The sequence below is a fragment of the Eublepharis macularius genome, chromosome 4 (assembly GCF_028583425.1).
Source record: "Eublepharis macularius isolate TG4126 chromosome 4, MPM_Emac_v1.0, whole genome shotgun sequence".
Classification (NCBI taxonomy): Eukaryota; Metazoa; Chordata; class Lepidosauria; order Squamata; family Eublepharidae; genus Eublepharis; species Eublepharis macularius.
Window position 1 is genome coordinate 2,932,994 of NC_072793.1, and position 19,633 is coordinate 2,952,626.

The 19,633-nt window shown below is 47.2% G+C and overlaps 1 protein-coding gene across 3 annotated transcripts in view; it reads right to left on the reverse strand.

The window, feature by feature from the left end:
- Positions 1-576: 576 nt before the first annotated feature.
- STXBP4 (syntaxin binding protein 4) overlaps positions 577-19,633 on the reverse strand; it is a 251,066-nt gene continuing 232,009 nt past the window's right edge. For all 3 annotated transcript variants that reach the window (XM_054977054.1, XM_054977055.1, XM_054977052.1), the window contains exon 22: positions 577-1,555. In XM_054977054.1, coding sequence (XP_054833029.1) covers positions 1,441-1,555 — 115 coding nt within the window. In that variant the 3' untranslated portion in view covers positions 577-1,440. The remainder of the gene's footprint in view (positions 1,556-19,633) is intronic.

Below are 19,633 nucleotides of genomic sequence, written 5' to 3' on the forward strand. Positions count from 1 at the left end.
TATTTACTTCATTTATATCCTGCCTTTCTCCCTAGTGCAGACCCAATGAAGCTTACATTGTTCTCCTCTCCTCCATTTGATCCTCACAACAACCCTGCGAGGTAGGTTAGGTAGAGAGTGTGTGACTAGCTAAAGCCGCCCCCCCCCCAGCAAGCTTCCCTAGCAGAATGGGGTTTGGAACCTCGGTTTCCCAGATCCTAGTCTAAACTCTAACTGTTGGGGTTCTCTATTGACTCACTTCCCATGAGTTAAAAAACTTGAAATTTTGTATGCAATATGCAGAACTGCCGTGTTGTGACAAATGAGACAAACCAGAAGTTTGCCACAGTAGAAACTTCCTCCCTGATCCAGATGTAACTGTAGGCACCCAGTTATAGACAGGGCTTTTTTTCAGCTGGAACGCGGGGGAACGGAGTTCCGGAACCTCTTGAAAATGGTCACATGGCTGGTGGCCCTGCCCCCCCGATCTCCAGACAGAGGGGAGTTGAGATTGCGGTGCAGAGGGCAATCTCAACTCCCCTCTGTCTGGAGATCAGGGGGCGGGGCCACCAGCCATGTGACCATTTTTGCCGAGGATGATATAAACTTTAAAAAACTTCCCCCTTGTTCCAGCTGACCCACAGTGACATCATTGTGCAGTCCTGAGTTCCACCACCTCTTTTCCCAGAAAAAAAAGCCCTGGCTATAGATAACACCTGGTGCCTCCGGACGGCCGTCTCTGCTCCAAGCAAAGGAGGCCTCCGCCTAGTTCATGAGCTACAGACGTGTGTGTGTGTGTCCAGTCACTGAACACCAAGCCTGATCTGCGCAGCCCTATCTTGGGCTCTGGTATACAGAAAAAAAATGGCCTTGCAATCGGACAAAAAGCAAAAACCGAAAAAAAAACAACCCTGACCTGATGAGGCCTGAAAATGCTTCTGAAGGGCTGGAATGGGGATAAGCAGCTCAGAATCAGTTACGGAAAGAACGGAGGCCAGTGGGGAAGGGATGAGAAAACCGGCCTAAACCCCGGGGAGCTTACAGAATCCTGGAAGGGCGGAGAGATTGTGAGCGGTGAGTGCAGTTCCTCCCACACCATTTTGCTTGCTGAGATCCCTCACAGGCCCCCAGCTTGTAGCTACACAAATGACGAGTAGGTGTTAGAGGCAGGTACGGATCATTCTTTCCCCCCAATCGGATCAATTATTGAGCGCTTGCTGCATAAGGCAAATTAACACCAACCCATCTTTTGGGAGTCTGGGCTCATCCGCCTGCAAAAAAAGCCACTTGATGCAGAGACAGGTACTGTGAAGGAGCAACTCTTTTCTCCATCAAGCGGTAGCAAAGCTTCTAATAATTCTCACCAGAACTAGCTCATCAACTGCCGACTATTGGAAATGGGTCAATTTTCAACAAGCAGGTTGAAACCACAATGGACTCCGTGTCCACTAGCGGACATCCTCAGCTTTTGGGATCTGGGAGCTCTCGGAAGCCATCGTCCTCATTCTCTTCAGGGTACGGCAAGGCAAGGACATTCGTGACCGGATGGATCCAGGACGTTGTCTGTGTCACGTGGCTAGGCAGGAACAAAAGCAAAAGTGATTAACAGTGCAATCCTACGGACACTGTCCAGGGAGTAAGCATAACTGAACAGACTGGAAGAGCATTCTGAACAGACCTGTTTAGGATTGCTCCCTAAATGTACTACCCTGCCTGACAATTAGAAACACACTTTCCTGTATAAGCCATAACTGGGCTATTGAGAATCTAGCAGATGTGATCACAAAAAGACAACCTTACAGCTGTGGAGATGAATCTTTTGGTACCAGGCAGGAAAGCACTCAGCCTGCACTGGGGTAATACAGCAGGTAGCCTTGCTAGGTTTTTTTTTTAAAAAAAATACAGCAGACACTTGCCATTCATGAATTTGTGATGAGTGATTTCCCTTGTTTGTTTGTTTGTTTGTTTATATTCCGCCCTCCCCACAATTGCAGGCTCAGGGTGGATTACATACAATACAATACATTAAGTACATTAATATATATATACTTTAAAATCAGATAAAAATACATAAATATTTAAAATGATGTAGCAGCACTTCTCGAGAAGATCCACCACCCAGTCCTCTCCACAGAGGTTTAACAGAAGGCTGGGCGGAAGATGCATCTGGTAGGGAGGGCAGATTTTCCTCTGTTTGGTCGGCAGAGAGGCCTTAGCCAGCATCAACCATATGCCTGGTGGAACAGCTCCATCTTACAGGCCCAGCAGATCCGGCCGGGCTCTGGTCTCTTGAGACAGAGTGTTCCACCAGGCTGGAGCCAGGACTGAAAAGGCCCTGGCTCTGGTTGACGCTAGGCGGGCCTCCCTGGGGACAGGGATCATTAACAGCTGTTTGTTGCTGGATTGATTTGCAGTCTGATCATATGATGCCATTTCTAACCTGTTACCATGACATCCTTGTGATCACCGCATTGTTAAATTTTGCAAAAAAAAAAATCGTCATCTATGGATGACAGGCTATGGCAGATAGAGCCCTGTACCCTCACAGCAAGCACTCCTTGGTCTTGGGCGAAAAGGCTTTATTCAAGGATTCAGATCATGTTCATAGATCTGTCCACAGGTTGATCAGAAGGTTGGCAGGAAGAACAAGATCTGCAAAAGGTATCGTTCTCATAGGTCCCAAGTACACATGGCCCCTCCCAACAGGAAAACGTAACTTCTGGCGCGAAGTTCTGAGAACTCCCCAAATAGTTTACATGCTTCGTCTAGACAAAGGAGAGAAGCAACAGATTAAGAATGAAACACGGGATTCTTCTTTCCCCTGAGAATTAGCAGGTTTGCAAGGTCAGAGACACTGAGCTTCAAAGCACAAGAGACAAGACACTCTGGATACATCAGGGCTGTGAATACAAGGCAAGTTATGGCATCAGCAATAGGATATCAAGGCACAGCATAGAACAATGGTTCAGCACAGAACACTGGTTCATAGCAACACATCAGCTGGAAACAATGGCATGGATGTGACAGACAGGACACTTTTTGCTACTGGAAGGCAGCAGAGCCCTGCTTCCCAGCATTTGCAGATTTCACCATTCCCAGTGATGCCGGAAATAGAACCCCCCCCCCCCCCCCGTGAATAGCAAGGGTCTACAATATCCACATGGATGTTCTTGGAATTGAATTGCTCAGTGGGGAAAGCGCTCCATCTTTGAAGAACTGATATTCAACATCATAAGCAATGTTTTAAATGTTTATAAACTGCTTGGGAGGAAGATGGCAGTTCCGCCCAGTTCAAGGATTTCAGACAAGAGATGCTGGGGCGGGGAGAGGAATTTTCTCCCCCTGAAATCCCAGTGAGAGCTTCTGCCAGTCCAAGGAGACAATACTGAGCTCGATGGACCAAGGGCAACTTCAGATAAAACCCTCAGCAGATCCACTCACCTGGACTTCCCTCGTGGTGTAAGCCCCTTTACAGGGAGGAGCCTTTAAAGACAGCGGCCAGTGACCCGCTGGGAAATAGGCGGGTCACTGGAATAATCCATCAAGGCCTGAGTTCATTCTAACTAGGGGATTAACCATTTGTGAGTAGGTAGCCATGGTGTTCTTTTGAAGATGCTTATAGCTCAGTGCCAAACCTCTTGCTTTGGGAATCATTGGCTTCAATTGACCCCCCCCCCCCCAAATGAAGCAGCCTCATTTAGCAAAGTCAAACACATCGGTCTGGTTATTAAGAATAGAAGGGACAGCAAACCTCGATAATGTGGACAAAAACCTGAAGCAAACCATGAGATGCGTTCACTCTTCCTTTCCAGTGAGTGGGCAGGGCATAGGTCTCCCCACGTTCGCAGGGAAGCATGCCGTTAATAATAACAGCATTGTGCTCTGCTAACAGATTCAGAATCACTGCAGTCAAACCTCTGCAGAAAGGATTGTAAATCGGAGACAGTCTTTAGCAAAATGCAAACAAAGGCAACTTTTGAATTTTCATAAGCATATGAAAGAGTTGGTAAACTAAAGAAGTCTAGAGACAGGAAGTTTATCCCCCAATAGGGTGTGATCCTAAGTCACACCATTAGCCCAACATGCAGAAAGGAGAAGCCGAAATGGATGGCTGAGGAAGCTCTTAGAATTGCTAAAGACAGACGGGAAGCAAAAGCAAAAGGTGACAGAAACAGAGTCAGAATTCCAAAGGCAGCTTTTCAGCGATCTACACGCAGAGACAAAGAAATCCATTATAATAACCAATGCAAAGAAATAGAAGAGAACAACAAAAAAGCAAGAACAAGAGATCTGTTTCAAAAGATCTGGGAAATCAAAGAGAAATTCAAGCCATGGCTTGGGATGCTGAAAGATCAACACAGAAATACAGTATTGTCCGGGGTCTGAACCCCAGCCCCCAGACTTGACAAAAGGGAACAGCAAGTCAACCGGGCTGATGGGCAAACAGAGGGGGCAGCCAGCAGACAGCAGGTCAACTGGTCAGCCAGCTGACAGCAGGTCAACTGGTCAGCCAGCTGACAGCAGGTCAACCGGTCTGACTGGCAGGCAGAGGGGGCAGCCGGGGGACAGCAGGTCAACCCCTCCCATGGGCAAATGGAGCCAGAACCTGCCGGTGCTAGGGGCAAGGGGCAAAAGCCCAGGGCCTCAGGAGGCAGGGGGAGACAGAGAGAGGCCAGTGAGTCCCACTCCCCTAGGGAAGGAAAGGGGACTAAGCAAGGCGGAAGGGGGCAAGGGCAGAGGGATTGGGGGCCCAGCAGTCACCCACCCAAAGGCCTTACCTGAGGAGGAGAAGCAGCAGCAGCCCCAACAGCCCAAAGCCACGCCCCAGCTAGAAAATAGTAGCCTGGCCCAGGAGTTGCCAAAAGCCAAGCCACTCCAGGTGGGGCTATTGGAGGCACTCTGCAGGAAGCCCTGGGCATCAAGCCAAGGAGCTGCAGCTGGACCCACCTTCAGCCATCAGCTCAGCCAGGCAGGCCGGGCTGCTAGCCAGGGGACTGTAGCTGGACAGGCCTTCAGCAATCAGCCAAGGCAGGGAGGCTGGGCAGCCAGGGAACAAGGCACAGCTGGTGCTGGTCAGTGGGGCCAGATCAGCTACCCCAGCTGCAATTGCTTGGTGCAGCCCAAGACCAGGCTGGAAGAGGGGTGGGACAGTAGAAGGAAGCCCTATAAAAGCTGGCTGGGAAGAGCCTTGAGGTGGTGGATGTGAGTAAGGAGCAAGGATGTGGAGTGAGAGCAGAGAAGTGCAAGAGTGGAGGCTTGGAGGAGAGTTCTGGAAGGAGGAGATGAGGGAGGATGCAGAGGGTAAGCAGGCCAGGTTGAGCAGGCCAGCGAGTGGACTGAGAGGGAGTCTGGGTGAGGTATACCGCCCCTCCTTCCACAGAGCAGGGTCCTGCAGAATCCCTGCCCCCCCTGTGATGTCAGGAGCAGACCGCCCAGTGCCACGCCCAGTGGCAGCCACAGCAAGCCCTGACAAGTATCTGATCAGGACAAAATAAAGGAAAGATAGAAACAATACACTGAAGAACTATACAGAAGAGATGGAAGGATGACAGATATTTTTGAAGAAGAGTCCTTTGATGAAGAACCAGAAATCTTAGAAAGTGAAGTAAAAGCTGCACCATAGCAATTGGGAGAAACAAAGCACTGGAGTAGATGGAATACCAAGAGAGCTATTTCAAGCTACAGAAATGGAGTCCATCAGAATCTTAACAAGAATCTGTCAACAAATATGGAAAACAAAACAATGGCCCACCAACTGGAAGCGCTCAGCCTACATTCCAATTCCAAAAAAGGGGATGCCAAAGAGTGCAGCAACTATCGGACTATCGCATTAATTTCCCATGCAAGCAAAGTGATGCTCAAAATTCTACAGCAAAGACTCTTACCATATATAGAACAAGAAATGCCAGATGTTCAAGCTGGATTCAGAAAAGGAAGAGGCACTAGAAATCACACTGTCAATTTACAACGGCTACCAGAGAATTTAAGAAGAAAATCGGCCTGTTTTTTATAGATTACAGCAAAGCTTTTGACTGTGTGGATCATAAAAAGCTATGGAGAGTTTTAAAAGAAATGGGGGTGCCACAACATCTGATTGTTCTGATGCGCAACCTGTATTGTGGATAAGGGGCTACTGTCAGGACAGAATATGGAGGGAAAGAATGGTTTCCAACTGGCAGGGGTGTCAGACAAGGATGCATATTATCTCCCTACTTATTCAACCGCTATCAGAGAGTATCATAAGGAAAGCTGGATTAGATTTAGAAGAAGGTGGAGTAAAAATTGGTGGAAGGAACATTAACAAGTTGAGATAGGCAGATGACACCATGTTACTGGCAAAAAATAGTGAAGACTTGAAACGACTACTGATGAAGGTTAAGGGAGAAAGCCCCAAAGCAGGATTACAGCTGAACATCAAGAAGACAAAAGTAATGACTACTGAGGAGTTACACAATTTTAAAGTTGACAATGAGGAAATTGAAATTGTTCAAGATTTTCTATTCCTTGGGTCAACCATCAACCAACTGGGAGACGGCAACGAGGAAATTAGAAGGAGATTTAGACTTGGAAGAGCAGCTGTGAGGGAGCTAAATAAGATCCTTAAAGATAAAGATGTCTCTCTGGGAACCAGATCAAGATAATCCAAACTATGGTATTCCCCATTACTATGTATGGATGTGAGAGTTGGGCACTGAAGAAAGCTGACAGGAAGAAAATTGAGTCACTTGAAATGTGGTGCTGGAGGAGAGTTCTGCGGATACCATGGACAGCCAAAAAGACAAATAAGCGTTTACTAGATCAAATCAAGCCTGAATTCTCCCTAGAAGCTAAAATGACAAGACTGAGGCTATCATACTTTGGTCATATCATGAGAAGACAAACATCCTTACTTTTGTCTTCTTGATGTTCAGCAGCAATTCTGCTTTGGCGTTTTCCCCTTTAACCTTCATCAGTAGCTGTTTCAAATCTTCAGTATTTTCTTCCGGTAATGTGGTGTCATCTACCTATCTCAACTTCTTAATGCTCCTTCCACCAATTTTCACTCCACCTTCTTCTAAATCTAATCTACTTTCCTTATGATATCCTCTACACAGAGGTTGAACATTTAGGGAGATAATATTCATCTTTGTCTGGTACACCTTTGGCAACTGGAAACTATTCTGTTTCCCCATATTTCCCCCTACATGATATTTATTTACTGATTTTATTTATTGTCAGGGTTGGAAGGCACCACAAGGGTTATCTAGTCTAACCCCCTACTAACACAGGAACTACAACTATAATATCCCCGACAAATAAGTATCAATTTGATGCTCAAATTGCTCCAGCAATGACTAATCCTCCAAGTCATAAAGAAGTCTGTTCCACTGTCAGTTCTAATTCTGTTAATCTTGCTGGAACAATGCTGATAGGAATACTTTTAAAGTTGAAATACTTTTTGAAAATGATAAAGAGATGCATCTGACGAAGAGAGCTGTGGTTCTCGAAAGCTGATGCTACTATAAAGTTGGTTAGTCTTATAGGTGCTACTGGACTCTTTACTATTTTACAACTACAGACTAACACAGCTAACTCCTCTGTTTTTTGAAAATGATGTATCTTTCAGTAGAGTCCAAAGAACAGAGTCCAAAGAACAGTATATTCATTGTATACACATGAATAAGATTCTGAGTAGACTTGCTTTGGATTGCGCTGCAAATCATGACATTTTGTAAATGGGATTGGGTTCAGGCGGCTCTGGACAACGGCTACCAATCAGAGCAGAGAGGGCTATTTTTGCCTTCCTCTGGGCAGAGAACCAGGGTCACTGGGGAGGGGAGGTAGCTGCGAATTTCCTGCCATGGGCTGGACTAGATGACGCTTGAGGTCCCTTCCAGCTCTAAGGGGTAGCTCAACGTATGATCTGCACGTGGTACAAGTGTTCTGAAGAGCCATTCTGGGCCCTGTAAATAAATGACGTAGAGGTGTGCTGAAATCTGTTTCAACACTTCCTAAAGTTATGCCTCCCCTGATGTCGTGGTAAAGAGCAGCTTCCTACACTCACAGAGCATTCGGCAACACTTGTAAAACGTTGCCTGTCCACACGTCGCCGTATCATCTCCATGCCACAGAACTAAGGCTTGGCTCAGAGGCCCCTGCAAATGAGCGCAGGGGTCTCCTCCGTGTTTGGGCTTTCTGAGGAAGAGGAGGGCCTCTCAGCTCTCAGCGCAGTTCCTGCAGGAGGGACTCCGGGGACTACTGGCTCACCGTTATGGCCTGCCCCTCCCTTGCCTGCTTTGGAATGGGGCCTGAGTTTCTTCTCCATTCCAGGAGTGAGGGGTGACGTGAGAAGAGGGGGGGGAAAGGGCCAGGGCACACAGCCCGACGTGGGCCTCAAAGCCTTTCCTGCACTGCACCGAATGACGTTCCGACGGGAGGTGCATCGGCAGGCAATCCCTCAGCCCCCTCCTCCCTACAGGCATTGGGACATGCGCATCTTTTAGTGAAACGAGAACCGCTCTCTTCCACAATGGGAGGTTTGTTTCAAGGACGGAAAGAACTGCAGTCAGCTTCAGAAACTACTCTAGTAGCTCATCAGCATGGAAGATAAGGCAACATGAGCTTCGTCTTGATTTCATCCCTCAGGACCTGCTACAAGCTTTGGTGCAGAACACAGGAGCACGGAGGGAGAGGGGAGATGGCGACTCGGGGGCAGGCGCGGAGCATTTGCTTGGCACACAGAAGCAGGGCCGGTGCCAGGGTTTCTGGCGCCTGAGGCGAGATACCTACTTGCGCCGCCCCCCCCCCCCACTAACCAATTTTAAAAAACAGAAGAAATGTAGGAAAAATGAAAAGCACAACACTTGAAACTTTTTACATTTTTAATTTAATTTTTATTTCTTAATTTAAATTTTTTAAATAAGTGTGAGAATAAATAACAACAGTCTTTGTTTTTCTTATTGTGAGCCAAAAATCTATTTTGTGAGCAGAAACAGCAACTTGCATTAAAGTTTTGAGCACACCTCCTTGTGCATGTGTGTGTGTGTGTGTAAAAAAGTTTCCCTCTCCCTTCCCACCTCTCTCTGAACCCAGAGACTCTTGGCAGTAGAAGGAGGGCTTCTCTTACAGGGCCGCTTGATCACCTTTGTCAGAGATCCCTTTCGGGAACTCCCCTCCATGCTCATCCTTCCCCCCCCACCCTTGGGTTTGAAGTGAGCAGCAACTGACAGCTAAGCATGTGGTGTATAAATATTGAAATAAACTATAGGGGGAGAGGGGGAAGGTGGGGGTGATATTATGGAAACTAGGGGATGAGAGAAGGAAGGCGATAAAGAGGGGGGCGCAGTGCAGGGCGCTGCTCTGCTGGAGTGAAGGGGGAGCAGCATTGAGATCGGAGAATAGCAAGGGGGTGGGAGAATGAAAGGGAGAAGGGGGGAGGGAAAGTAATAGAATTTAAGACAACTTTAAACCCGACAATTGTGATTTGTTCCTACCTGTTGCACAGGGACTGAAAGGGAATTGTGTGTGTCTCACCTCACTTTCTCCTTCCTCTGTGGCGGTGCACACGCAACCAGCCACTCTTTCCATCAAAAGCAGCCCCCCCCCCCGTCAAAAGCCTGAGCAAAGGTGAGAAGTAGAATTGATGCCAGCCGGGGAGGGGAAAAGGGATGTACTAAAAGGAATGACAGGATTGCCCACTGGAAATAATGGGAGAGGCTTGAAGGCCCATTGGAGAAAATGGGAGCCGGGAATGCCAATTTACTTGCATGGGCTCCATTGAAATGCATTACAACACAAAAAAAAGAGCAAGAGTCCAGTAGTGAAGAAGTGAGCTGAGGCTCATGAAAGCTCATACCCTACCACAAATTTTGTTAGTCTTACAGGTGCTACTGGACTCTTGCTTTTTTCTACTGCTACAGACAACACGGCTACCCATCTTGATCTATCAACACAGACCCCAGAGTGGAATGACAGTCCCTGGGAGAAGAATCAGTGGTCTGGGACTGGAATGGCAGTGGGTGTGGAATGACAGGGGGTGTCACTCCAGTCCCAGAGCCCTGACCCTATTCCCAGGAGCAGTCGTTCTACTCTTCAACCTGTCACTCCAGTCTCTGAGCACAGGTTCTGTTCCTAGAGGCTGTCATTCCACTCTGGGGCTGTCATTCCACTCCAAGAACGCTTCTACTACTCCCAGGGGCTGTCATTCCGCTGTGCAACCTGTCTTTCCTTCCTGACAGCCGCTGCCTGTCAGCATGGACAATGCCCGATCAACCGGTCATCTGACTCAATATAAGGCAGCTTCGTGTATTAATGTGTTCAATGAAATATACAGCACACAACACTTCATCAGGCTGTTTCACTGTTCGCTGCTGACGTCTATCAACCAACCACATTTAACACATTCCTTGATTCATGTACATCTCTCTCTCTCTCTGTAGTAACGCCACAGAATTTGGTCTCGTTAAATCTGACCTTGCCTCCAAATTAAAAAGCAAGTGTATCATAAATAAATATTAATCCCAGAGATCATCAATGCACACCCTAGGGAGCACGCTCGCAGACTGCCTCACTGCTTATTTATAGACCTCTCAGAGTGCTGTGGCTAAAGAGCTTTGACATAATCAGTCTGATGAGATAATCCCAGATTTACTGTTTTGCGGAACATTCCCATATTGGAAAATCCAACCCCACTCCTTGGGGAGGAACCTCGTCAAACGAGACCATGAAGTGGGAGTTCAAATCCCCAAGACAGGAGAAAATGCCTCGTACTAAATTCTCATTCTTGTCCGGTACTGACAGAGAGTGGTTTACCAAAACCACTTTCCAGCCTGGACACTTGAGATCTTATTCACTGAAGGTGCTAGGGGACGAAACAGTAAATTCTGAAAGCTTTGGAAAGACATTAATGCAAATTCCCACAGGTCCCCTCCCCTCCCTTCTATCCCATCCCAAGCCAAATAAAAACCTTTCCATTTAAAGTGTTGAGCCGCTTGGCCTGGCAAACCAGTCACAGTTTTAAGAGTAACCAACAGATTTATTTAAGGCCCCGACTCTTCCATAGAGCTTTAATGTTTGGCGGCTGGGTAACCATGATTACTGTAAGGAAAGGGAAATGTTTGCTTTGTCAGCTTTGTTCACTAGGAGTAAACCAGAAGCCAAAGCTCAAAGAAGACAATGACAGGACTGCCGATACAGGGGGATGCTTGACTCCCCTCAGGCCAGAGCAGGCAGGCCTCTTTGGGTGACTGACAAGTCCTAGTCTCCGGGATCTAGAATAATGCTTCTGCTGCATACATGCCCAGGCACTGAGACGGAGGTGCCTCTAAGGGCGCTGATGTAACACTGTCAAGTTTTTACAGTCATGGGTTTGTAAAAAGGAATACCAGAAACAGACCTGAGGCTTCCTTGTGGGGAGGGGGGATGAGGTTGGTTGGGCCTGGTGTATAAGAGAAACACAAGGGGATTGATACTGCAACCTGTTTATGGAAAACACTGATGGTGGCAGGTCTTTCTGTTCTCCTCCAACCGTTTCAACCCTGGGAAAGTATGTAGGCAGCATGTATAAGCTGCGTTCATGCCCATCATGGCAAACGGGGATTTAGCTATGGTTCAGTGTGCAACCACTCACAACCTCTCAGTTGCTGGCTGTACAGCCTGCTTTTTGAAACTTTTTGCAAAATCACTTTTTATCCATTGTTATCATATCTCAGGTACTTGTTCCAAATGCAGATATTTAAATGCACTCATTTAAGGAACAGCTTAAGGCTTACGAGGAGTCTGTTGTGAGGGCGAGATGGAAGCTTGCTCGTGAGGAGCTCGTGGGGCTTCTCTTTGATCTGCAGCTGGGGTCATCTGGTGGATGCTGGCCTTGCAGCCCGCCCTGCCTTCTCTTTTCACAGGTACCGCTGGCTATTTTACTGGGGCTCTGTGCAAGGGGCGTGAGCTGAAGGGCTCTTGGCCTGGGCGGGGTGTGTGTGCACAGCCTGGGAGCAGTCATCAGCTACACAAAGTGGAGGACATGAAAGGATAGGAAGACCATCACTATGTTATGAACTGTCCCTGAGATGACTGCAACATTGACTTGATGCTGTTTGCTTAACTATGCCACGATTGTAGCCCAAGTCTGTTACTTGAATTGAGACTACCAGTATGTTGTTGTGAAGTCCAGTCCTAAGCTTCTTACTACTTACTTCCTCCGTGGAAATGTCTGGCAAATTTCCTATTCAAGCACAGTTGGGAGCTGGTAAATATGGGAGTAGAACTTACCAAAGGCACCCCCAACATCAAGCAGTAATGCCCACTGCTTATCCAACCTCTGTAGTATTCCCTCTACTGACAATGGGGCCACTTCTACCCCCTGCTACACTAATACTCTGCAATACCAGATATGTTAGGAACAAGATTGAATGCATTGTTGGGATGTTACAGGAAGAGAAAATGGATGTGGCTTGCCTAACAGAGACGTGGCTGCAGGAAACTGACAAGGTGTGTCTGTCCCAACTAACTCACTCTGACTATGCAGTCCTACACCAACCTCGCTATGGTAGTCAGGGAGGAGGGGTTGCTGTTGTCCTCTGTGAGTCCTTCAGTTTCCACAGATCTCCAGTACAAGCTATGGCTGGTACTGACTGCGTGTTCCTGTCTTTGGGAATTAAAGATAGACTGGGGGTATCCTGCTTGTGTAGAGACCACCCAGCTCCCCCATAAGCCCCCTTTCTGAGTTGGCAGAGCTGCTAGCAGACACGGTGTTGGAGACCCCTAGACTTACTGTTCTGGGGGGCTTCAACCTCCATGCTGAGCGTTCAGAGTCAGGCCTGGCAACCCTGGGCCTCTCCCAAATAGTGTCAGGCCCCACACATGAAATAGGCCACACACTAGACTGAATATTTTGCACTGAACCTCTGAGGGAAAGTCTTATTTCAACATTAGAGCTTCGGCCTGAACCATGGTCAGATCATCATCTGCTGAAGACAAAAGTGATTATGGCCCCAACACCCCACAAAATATGGGGTCCAGTTAAAATGATCCATCCACATAGGCTCATAGACCCTTCCAGATTCCAAAATGCCTTGGGGGATTTTAGAATTCCAGACGCATGCTCCACAGAAGCTGCTGTAGGCGTGTAGAACACAAAGCTCCTTGAAGCTATTGACACCATTGGTCCTTGTCAACCCCTCTGGCCTTTGGGATGGAAGCAAGCACTATGGTTTACCATGGAGCTAGCTGACCTGAAGAGGGCTGGAAGACGTCTAGAAAGACGCTGGTGAAAAAGTCACGCGGAAGCTGATAGAACTTGCTACACAATGCACTGGAGGACCTATGAAGCGGAAATGAAAGCAGCATTGCTCATTTGAACAGGGTCTCTTGCAGGTGCCAGCCTGAACATGGGCAAAATCAACTGCAGCCCGTACACGGGCATTCTCTGTGGTGGCCCCTACCCTATAGAACAGCCTGCCTGAGGAGGTCAGGAAAGCTCTTGGCTTTCCGCAAACAATGCAAAACTGAATTATTTTAAAAGGCTTTTTTACTCAGATAGGAGGGTGGTATTGTAGGGAGGAGGTCTCGGATGTTTTGCCAATGAATTGGGAACCATGGGCTCCACCATTATGTTGCTTTATGTATTAACTGTTGCTTTGAATATGTACTCGTATATACTGCTTGTGCTTCATGTTGTCTAATATCAATCCTAGAATGGGTTATGTTCTGTTTCAGCAATCCTTCAACCCTGTATTGGATCCTTGCTAATGCTACGTCTTTGTGAACTTGTATTCATCTACCCTATGACATTGTTTATGGAAATGTCCTTGACACTGTACGGAAATGCCTACCCTTGTCCTTGCTACTGATTGTACTGATCTCACACTATGTAATCCGCCTTGAGTCTCAGTGAGAAAGGCGGACTATAAATGACATAAATAAATAAATAAATTTGTAAATTGTGCAACAAATTAAGGAATGACAGATAGCAAAGGGGCAGCCAAGAAGGGATCGCATAGTGGTAAAAATGTGAACTTAAAAAACTTTACATTAAATTTAGAACACGGGGTAATCAGAAGTGTTCAACATGCGGAGAAGTCACAGTATGGTGATTTTTTCCAAAGAAAAGTTCTTAAGAGAATGTGATAGCAAAATCTGTATTTGAGCACAAGGGTTGTTGTTGTTGTTGTTGTTACGCCTTTTTCACGGAGATCAAAGGCAACGTACACAATGCGAGTGAAAATACAATATATAATCAACAGCTAAGACATTCACTAAGCAAAGTACAAGAATAAACTATAGTTAGGACATTCAGGGAAACAGATACAATAGGAAATGAGGGAATCAACGGAATCAAACAGGATTGTACAAGGCAGAATTTATCCCAGATAACAAAAAGAAATACTGTTTCACTCCTCCCAGTATACATATCTTGAGATCGATTGTTTACCCAGAAACAGTCATTTGCTGAGCCATTAAACTTCCATAACCTCAACTCTGCCTTTACTAGCAACACTTACTTGACAAAGTACTGACAGATCTGCACCTACATAAACATCACTGCACACGCGATCACAGCACAGCACAGAAGAGAGACTGCACTGAAGCGAAGATGGGAACTCACACAGCCTTGAAGCTGCAGAAGCCAGCTACACAGCTATCAGAACCACATGGCACTAATCTAGATGGACTGTAACTGATTCAGCCTACAGGTGATGTATTGCACGTTTAAATGCTCCAAATACTTTAAAACAAATAAATCTTCCCTACCTACAGAAGGCTAGCACCTCAGGGTGGTTACAACAGAACCTTTGACATGGTATGACAGCTCTCTACCTAGGTAAGGGATTTTTACATGGGTGAGCATTCCAACATAGGTGGCCTCACCTGTGGTATGGAGTGGAACAGTTCAGCAAGAACTACATATTGTTCTGCCATTGAGTTTATTCTGTTCTTCGTGCTAGCAGTCCAAAATTTGACAGCCACGTAGTACTTTATAAAGAGAGACAGACAAGTGTGCAAGATTTTGACTTCTCCAGAACCCCTGGTCAATCTGGGTGTTAAAAACAGTGAATCCACAGACGGTACCAACAGCATAAAGCACACTTTGCATAATATTGGACAGGCACCACACCTTTTGAAGCAGGACACATCTCGCCACTTTCGCATGCTAGGCGTGTGTGCTGTTAATTACACCTAGGCTGCTTCCACATGTTCCCATTTTTTCAGGTTTTCCCTGTCTTCCCAATCTGCTTGGAGAACACACCTTTCACATGCATCATCTTCATGTGTGTTTTGTGCAAAAAAAAAAGGTCCTAACACAGAAAACATGTCCTTTATCTGTGTCTCGTCAAAAATGACTTTGGCGCATTCCCTCCCAACTTTCCTTTTTTTTTGGAGTGCATGCAGAATTGCGCTATACCGTTGCCCTGTCTTTCAGCTTCTGTAGAAACTAGGCATGCGTAATACTCCATTCTCTACTGTTGATTTCCTGCTCAAAGTTTTAAATGCGAAAGTGTTTAATAAGTATGTGAACAGTAGAGTAGCGCGATCGTGCAATTCCATATCCTACTATATAACAACAACAAAAATAATAATAATAATACAACATTCAATTTATATACAGCCCTTCAGGCAACTTAACACCCACTCAGAGTGGTTTACAAAGTATGTCATTATTATCCCCACAACAACGAAACGCCCTGTGAGCTGGGTGGGGCTGAGAGAGCGCAGAGAAGCTGTGACTACCCCAAGGTCACCCAGCTGGCTTCAAGGGGAGGAGTGGGGAATCAAACCCGGTTCTCCAGATTAGAGTCCCAGCACTCTTAACCACTGCACCAAACTGCCTCTATAAAAGGCAAACCGTGTTCCGGCCACTCACTTCTTATCTCTATGCAGGCACAGTATGCAGGGATAAGAAGCAAGTTGGGGGCAAAACCGTTTGCCTCCCTGCTGCCTCCTCGGGTCCACCAGAGGCCCAGAAACGCTCAGCACGGTGGCAAGGCCTTCCCAAGTTCCCGCAGTGGCCAGAGGGAGGGCTGTGCACAAGCCGTATGGTGGCTGAGGGGCCAGAGGAGGAGAGAGCTCCCGATCTCTTCCTCATCCCCCCCTCGACTGATGCTGTAGGGGAAGATGAGGGGCAGGGGGAAGCACTGCGAGGGCTGTTGTATTTTCCCACACAATAAGCCTTATTGCTAGTTTAAAATAAAATTAGAAAGGGCACTCCATTCTCAATGTTGTTCCTTGACTGATAGTCCAATTGCTGAGTGATCCAACGTTCAAGGAGAACTGTACATGGAGGCTCACTCGTTAACGAGCGGAACGCGTTACCTTCTCTCAAGGCCGCTAGAAGCTGAGACTCTGAAGACAGCTAGTTTCTCAGAGAGGCCTCTAGCAAGGAAAGGTAAATACATGCTTTCTCTCTTTTGTAAAAAAAAAAAAGAAAAAAGAGTATCCTCTAACCCTGTGAAGTTATGATGAATGTTTACTTGTTTCTGAACTCTTAACTGAAAAACTGACAGTATATGAGTATCTCTAGAAGTTCTCAGTCATTAGAACTAGAAATAGCGGAGTGGTTAAGAGGATGAGCTCTAAGCCTGAAGTCTCAGTTTCAACTGATGATTCAGACACAAATTTACTACCAGGCTTTAGGCAATACCCGCCCCCCTCCATTTCTCAGTCTCTGCCCTCCTGATAGTAATACTTTCCTACTTTATAGATCTCCTGTAAGCAGGGCTTTTTTTCTGGGGAAAGAGGTGGCGGAACTCAGTGGGTTGCCCTCGGGGAAAATGGTCACATGGCTGGTGGCCCCGCCCCCTGATCTCCAGACAGAGGGGAGTTGAGATTGCCCTCCGCGCTGCTAGGCAGCACGGAGGGCCATCTCAACTCCCCTCTGTCTGGAGATCAGGGGGCGGGGCCACCAGCCATGTGACCATTTTCAAGAGGTTCCGGAACTCTGTTTCCCCGCGTTCCCCCTGAAAAAAAGCCCTGCCTGTAAGGAATTCTGATGTAACGTGTGTGACCTGCTTTGCAGTGCAATCCCAGGGACCCTTTTAAGTAGGTGGAATTCAATAAACTTAGAGAGATGTAACTTTCCTTGAGAGGACATGGTTAAGGTTGCATTTGGGTGTGGAAGTCCTATGTTTAAATCCCCCCCCCCCAAAAAAACGAAGCTTGCTGAGCACAGCCTGCTTCACAGGGTTGTTCCAGAGGAGTGCCTGGAGTAACTATTCTGGAGGAGTTCGCCGTGTTAATCTGTAGTTGCAAAATAGTAAAGAGTCCAGTAGCACCTTTAAGACGAACCAACTTTATATACAATAAAGTTGGTTACAATATATACAATAAAGTTGGTTCGTCTTATAGGTGCTACTGGACTCTGTACGATGGAGTAACTGTGAAACCCAAATGTAACAAATAAGCATGGCATTGTCTTTTAAAAGCACAAAGCACTGCTGTTATTTCTTTTTGCTGGAATAAAAACCACTCTGGCTCCTAGCCAGGAGGATACTTCTGCTTTTACAATCCAACAAAAGCCAAAGAACAATACCAGAACGAGTACAGTAAATCTCTCTCTTTCTGACAGAGAAATTTGCAGGAACCCAGAACATGCCGACAGCCTGGGAAGTAACGTTTTTTTTGCAATCAAAAACAGATGGTTTGACCTGCAACGTCAACATTTCTTTTAATATCTTCTGTTTGTTTGGTCACCAGCTGGCCTGGGGCAGTGGGTCATTGGAAAATATTGGATGAAAACACACCTGTTGGGAATGCAGAGCACTAGAAGTCCTCTCTGATCACTAGCCAGTCTGCCGTGGCCACAGATGTACAGCATGTTCAGGGATCACAGAGAGAAAGGAAGAGGGCTATAGGCAAGGAAGGGGCAGACGAAAGGGAAGGAGGGAACCTCTCTGATAAGAGGCAAAAATCCAGGCGATTCCTGGACTCCGTCTCAAGCAAGGAAGCAGCCTCTGAGTGATTTGTTTATGCTGCCCAAGTAGTTAAAGTGGGTTTCAAGTATCAGAGAAGAAACGGAGGGTCAAGCTAGATGTGCGAGTTTTTAAAGAGTTGCGTCTGGGTCCTCCCTGCAGCTGCACAGCAGCTTTGGGGAATGACTGTTAAAAAATAAAGGAGAGCCCAAACAGTCTCAGAACGCCTGTCTGGGCAGGGGGGGGGCTCCTCCCTCCCTCCTCCCTCAAGATGTTTCCCCCTGTCAAAATAGCAGGGGAGGGAGGCTGTTTGGGGTCTCCTTTATTTTCTAACAGCCATTTCCTGTGGTGCAGGGGACTTGAGTTGGGTTTGGGTTCCTCAGACCCAATTTTTGTGTGGGTTCCTCGTTATTTCCAGTACTCACATCGGCATCCAAGCCAGTCTCCGGCTTCCCACGCTTTGGAGGCACTTCCCAACTAGGTGGCTTTGGGGGCCCTGCGGGTTTGGGTACGCTTCGGCCTCTCCCCCCTTGTGCCAGCTTTACAGGGCATTGTGCTGCAAAGTGTCCAGTGCCCCCACATTTTAAACATAGTCCTTGTCGCCATTGTAATTCTCTCCCGGTTACGGAGATAGGGGCTTTTGGACCTAGTGAGGTACAGCCCCTGCCTGCAGTGGTCGGTCTCCTCGCCCCAGCATGCTGCTGCATTCTAACAAGTTTCACTACTTGGGTTCTATTTTCAACCTCACATGCCAATTGAATCCATCCTAACAGGGTTTGTGGGTCATCTTGCATTAGTGCTCGATCTAGCAGGTCAGCATTCAATCTGTTTTGGAAAAGTTCAATTTTTACTTCTTCATGGTAGCCCTGAACTTTGGAGGCTAATGGTCTAAATTCAGCAGCATATTCCCTTACGGTTCTGGTGGTTCTGAATTTTGTTTGAGGCCCCTCCCCTTCTAAGGGGTCTTCACATTGGGCTTTGAGTGCATATACAAAAGCATTTAAGTCATGTAGCTCGGGAGTTCCCATGTTATGCAGGGTCACATACCATTCGGCTGCTGCCCCTTCCATTCGAGATCCTAAGTGGCTCACCCGACTGTGCTCCGAAGGAAACAAATGTCCCCAATCCTGGAAAAACTCCATAGCTTGTACTATAAAACATCCCAAGTTCCTGGGGCTTCTGTCGAATGTGACTTCCAATTTGAACCATCCTTGCGGCAGTCCCGCTGCGGGAGCTCCTGCTCCCCGTTCCCCCACCAGCTGGTGGATCGGGGCCACTCCAAATGGGGGTGGTTGAACGTGTCCTTGCGCCATGAAGGGTATTTGATTGGCTCCATCTGCTCCGTAGCCCCTTGGAGCTGCCTGTGGTATTCCTCTGTACTGTGGGTGAAAGGCTTGTGGTTGAACCTTCGGGGCTCCCTGAGGGGGGTATATTGGAGGACCCCCCATTTGCGAGTGACTCATTTGTACTCCTGCCCCCATTGGGACAATGATAGGGGTTCCCTGTGGTTGACCTGTTTGGGGCAACCACAGCCCTATGGCGGTAACACCTGCCCCTGTGCTTGCTGTGGCGGATGGGATCCTCAATGGCTGAATTTCTCCTTGTGGGGCCCCCACCTCCATCTGAGGTGGTAAAATGGGAATTGTCATCATGGGTAGGGGTGTTTGAATCTGTAAGTTCATCGGCACTCTCATCCCCATTGTGGCAATTGGCATCCCTGCGCCGCTCACATTTGGGGGAACGGTCAATTATTGGGCTCCCCATACTGACTT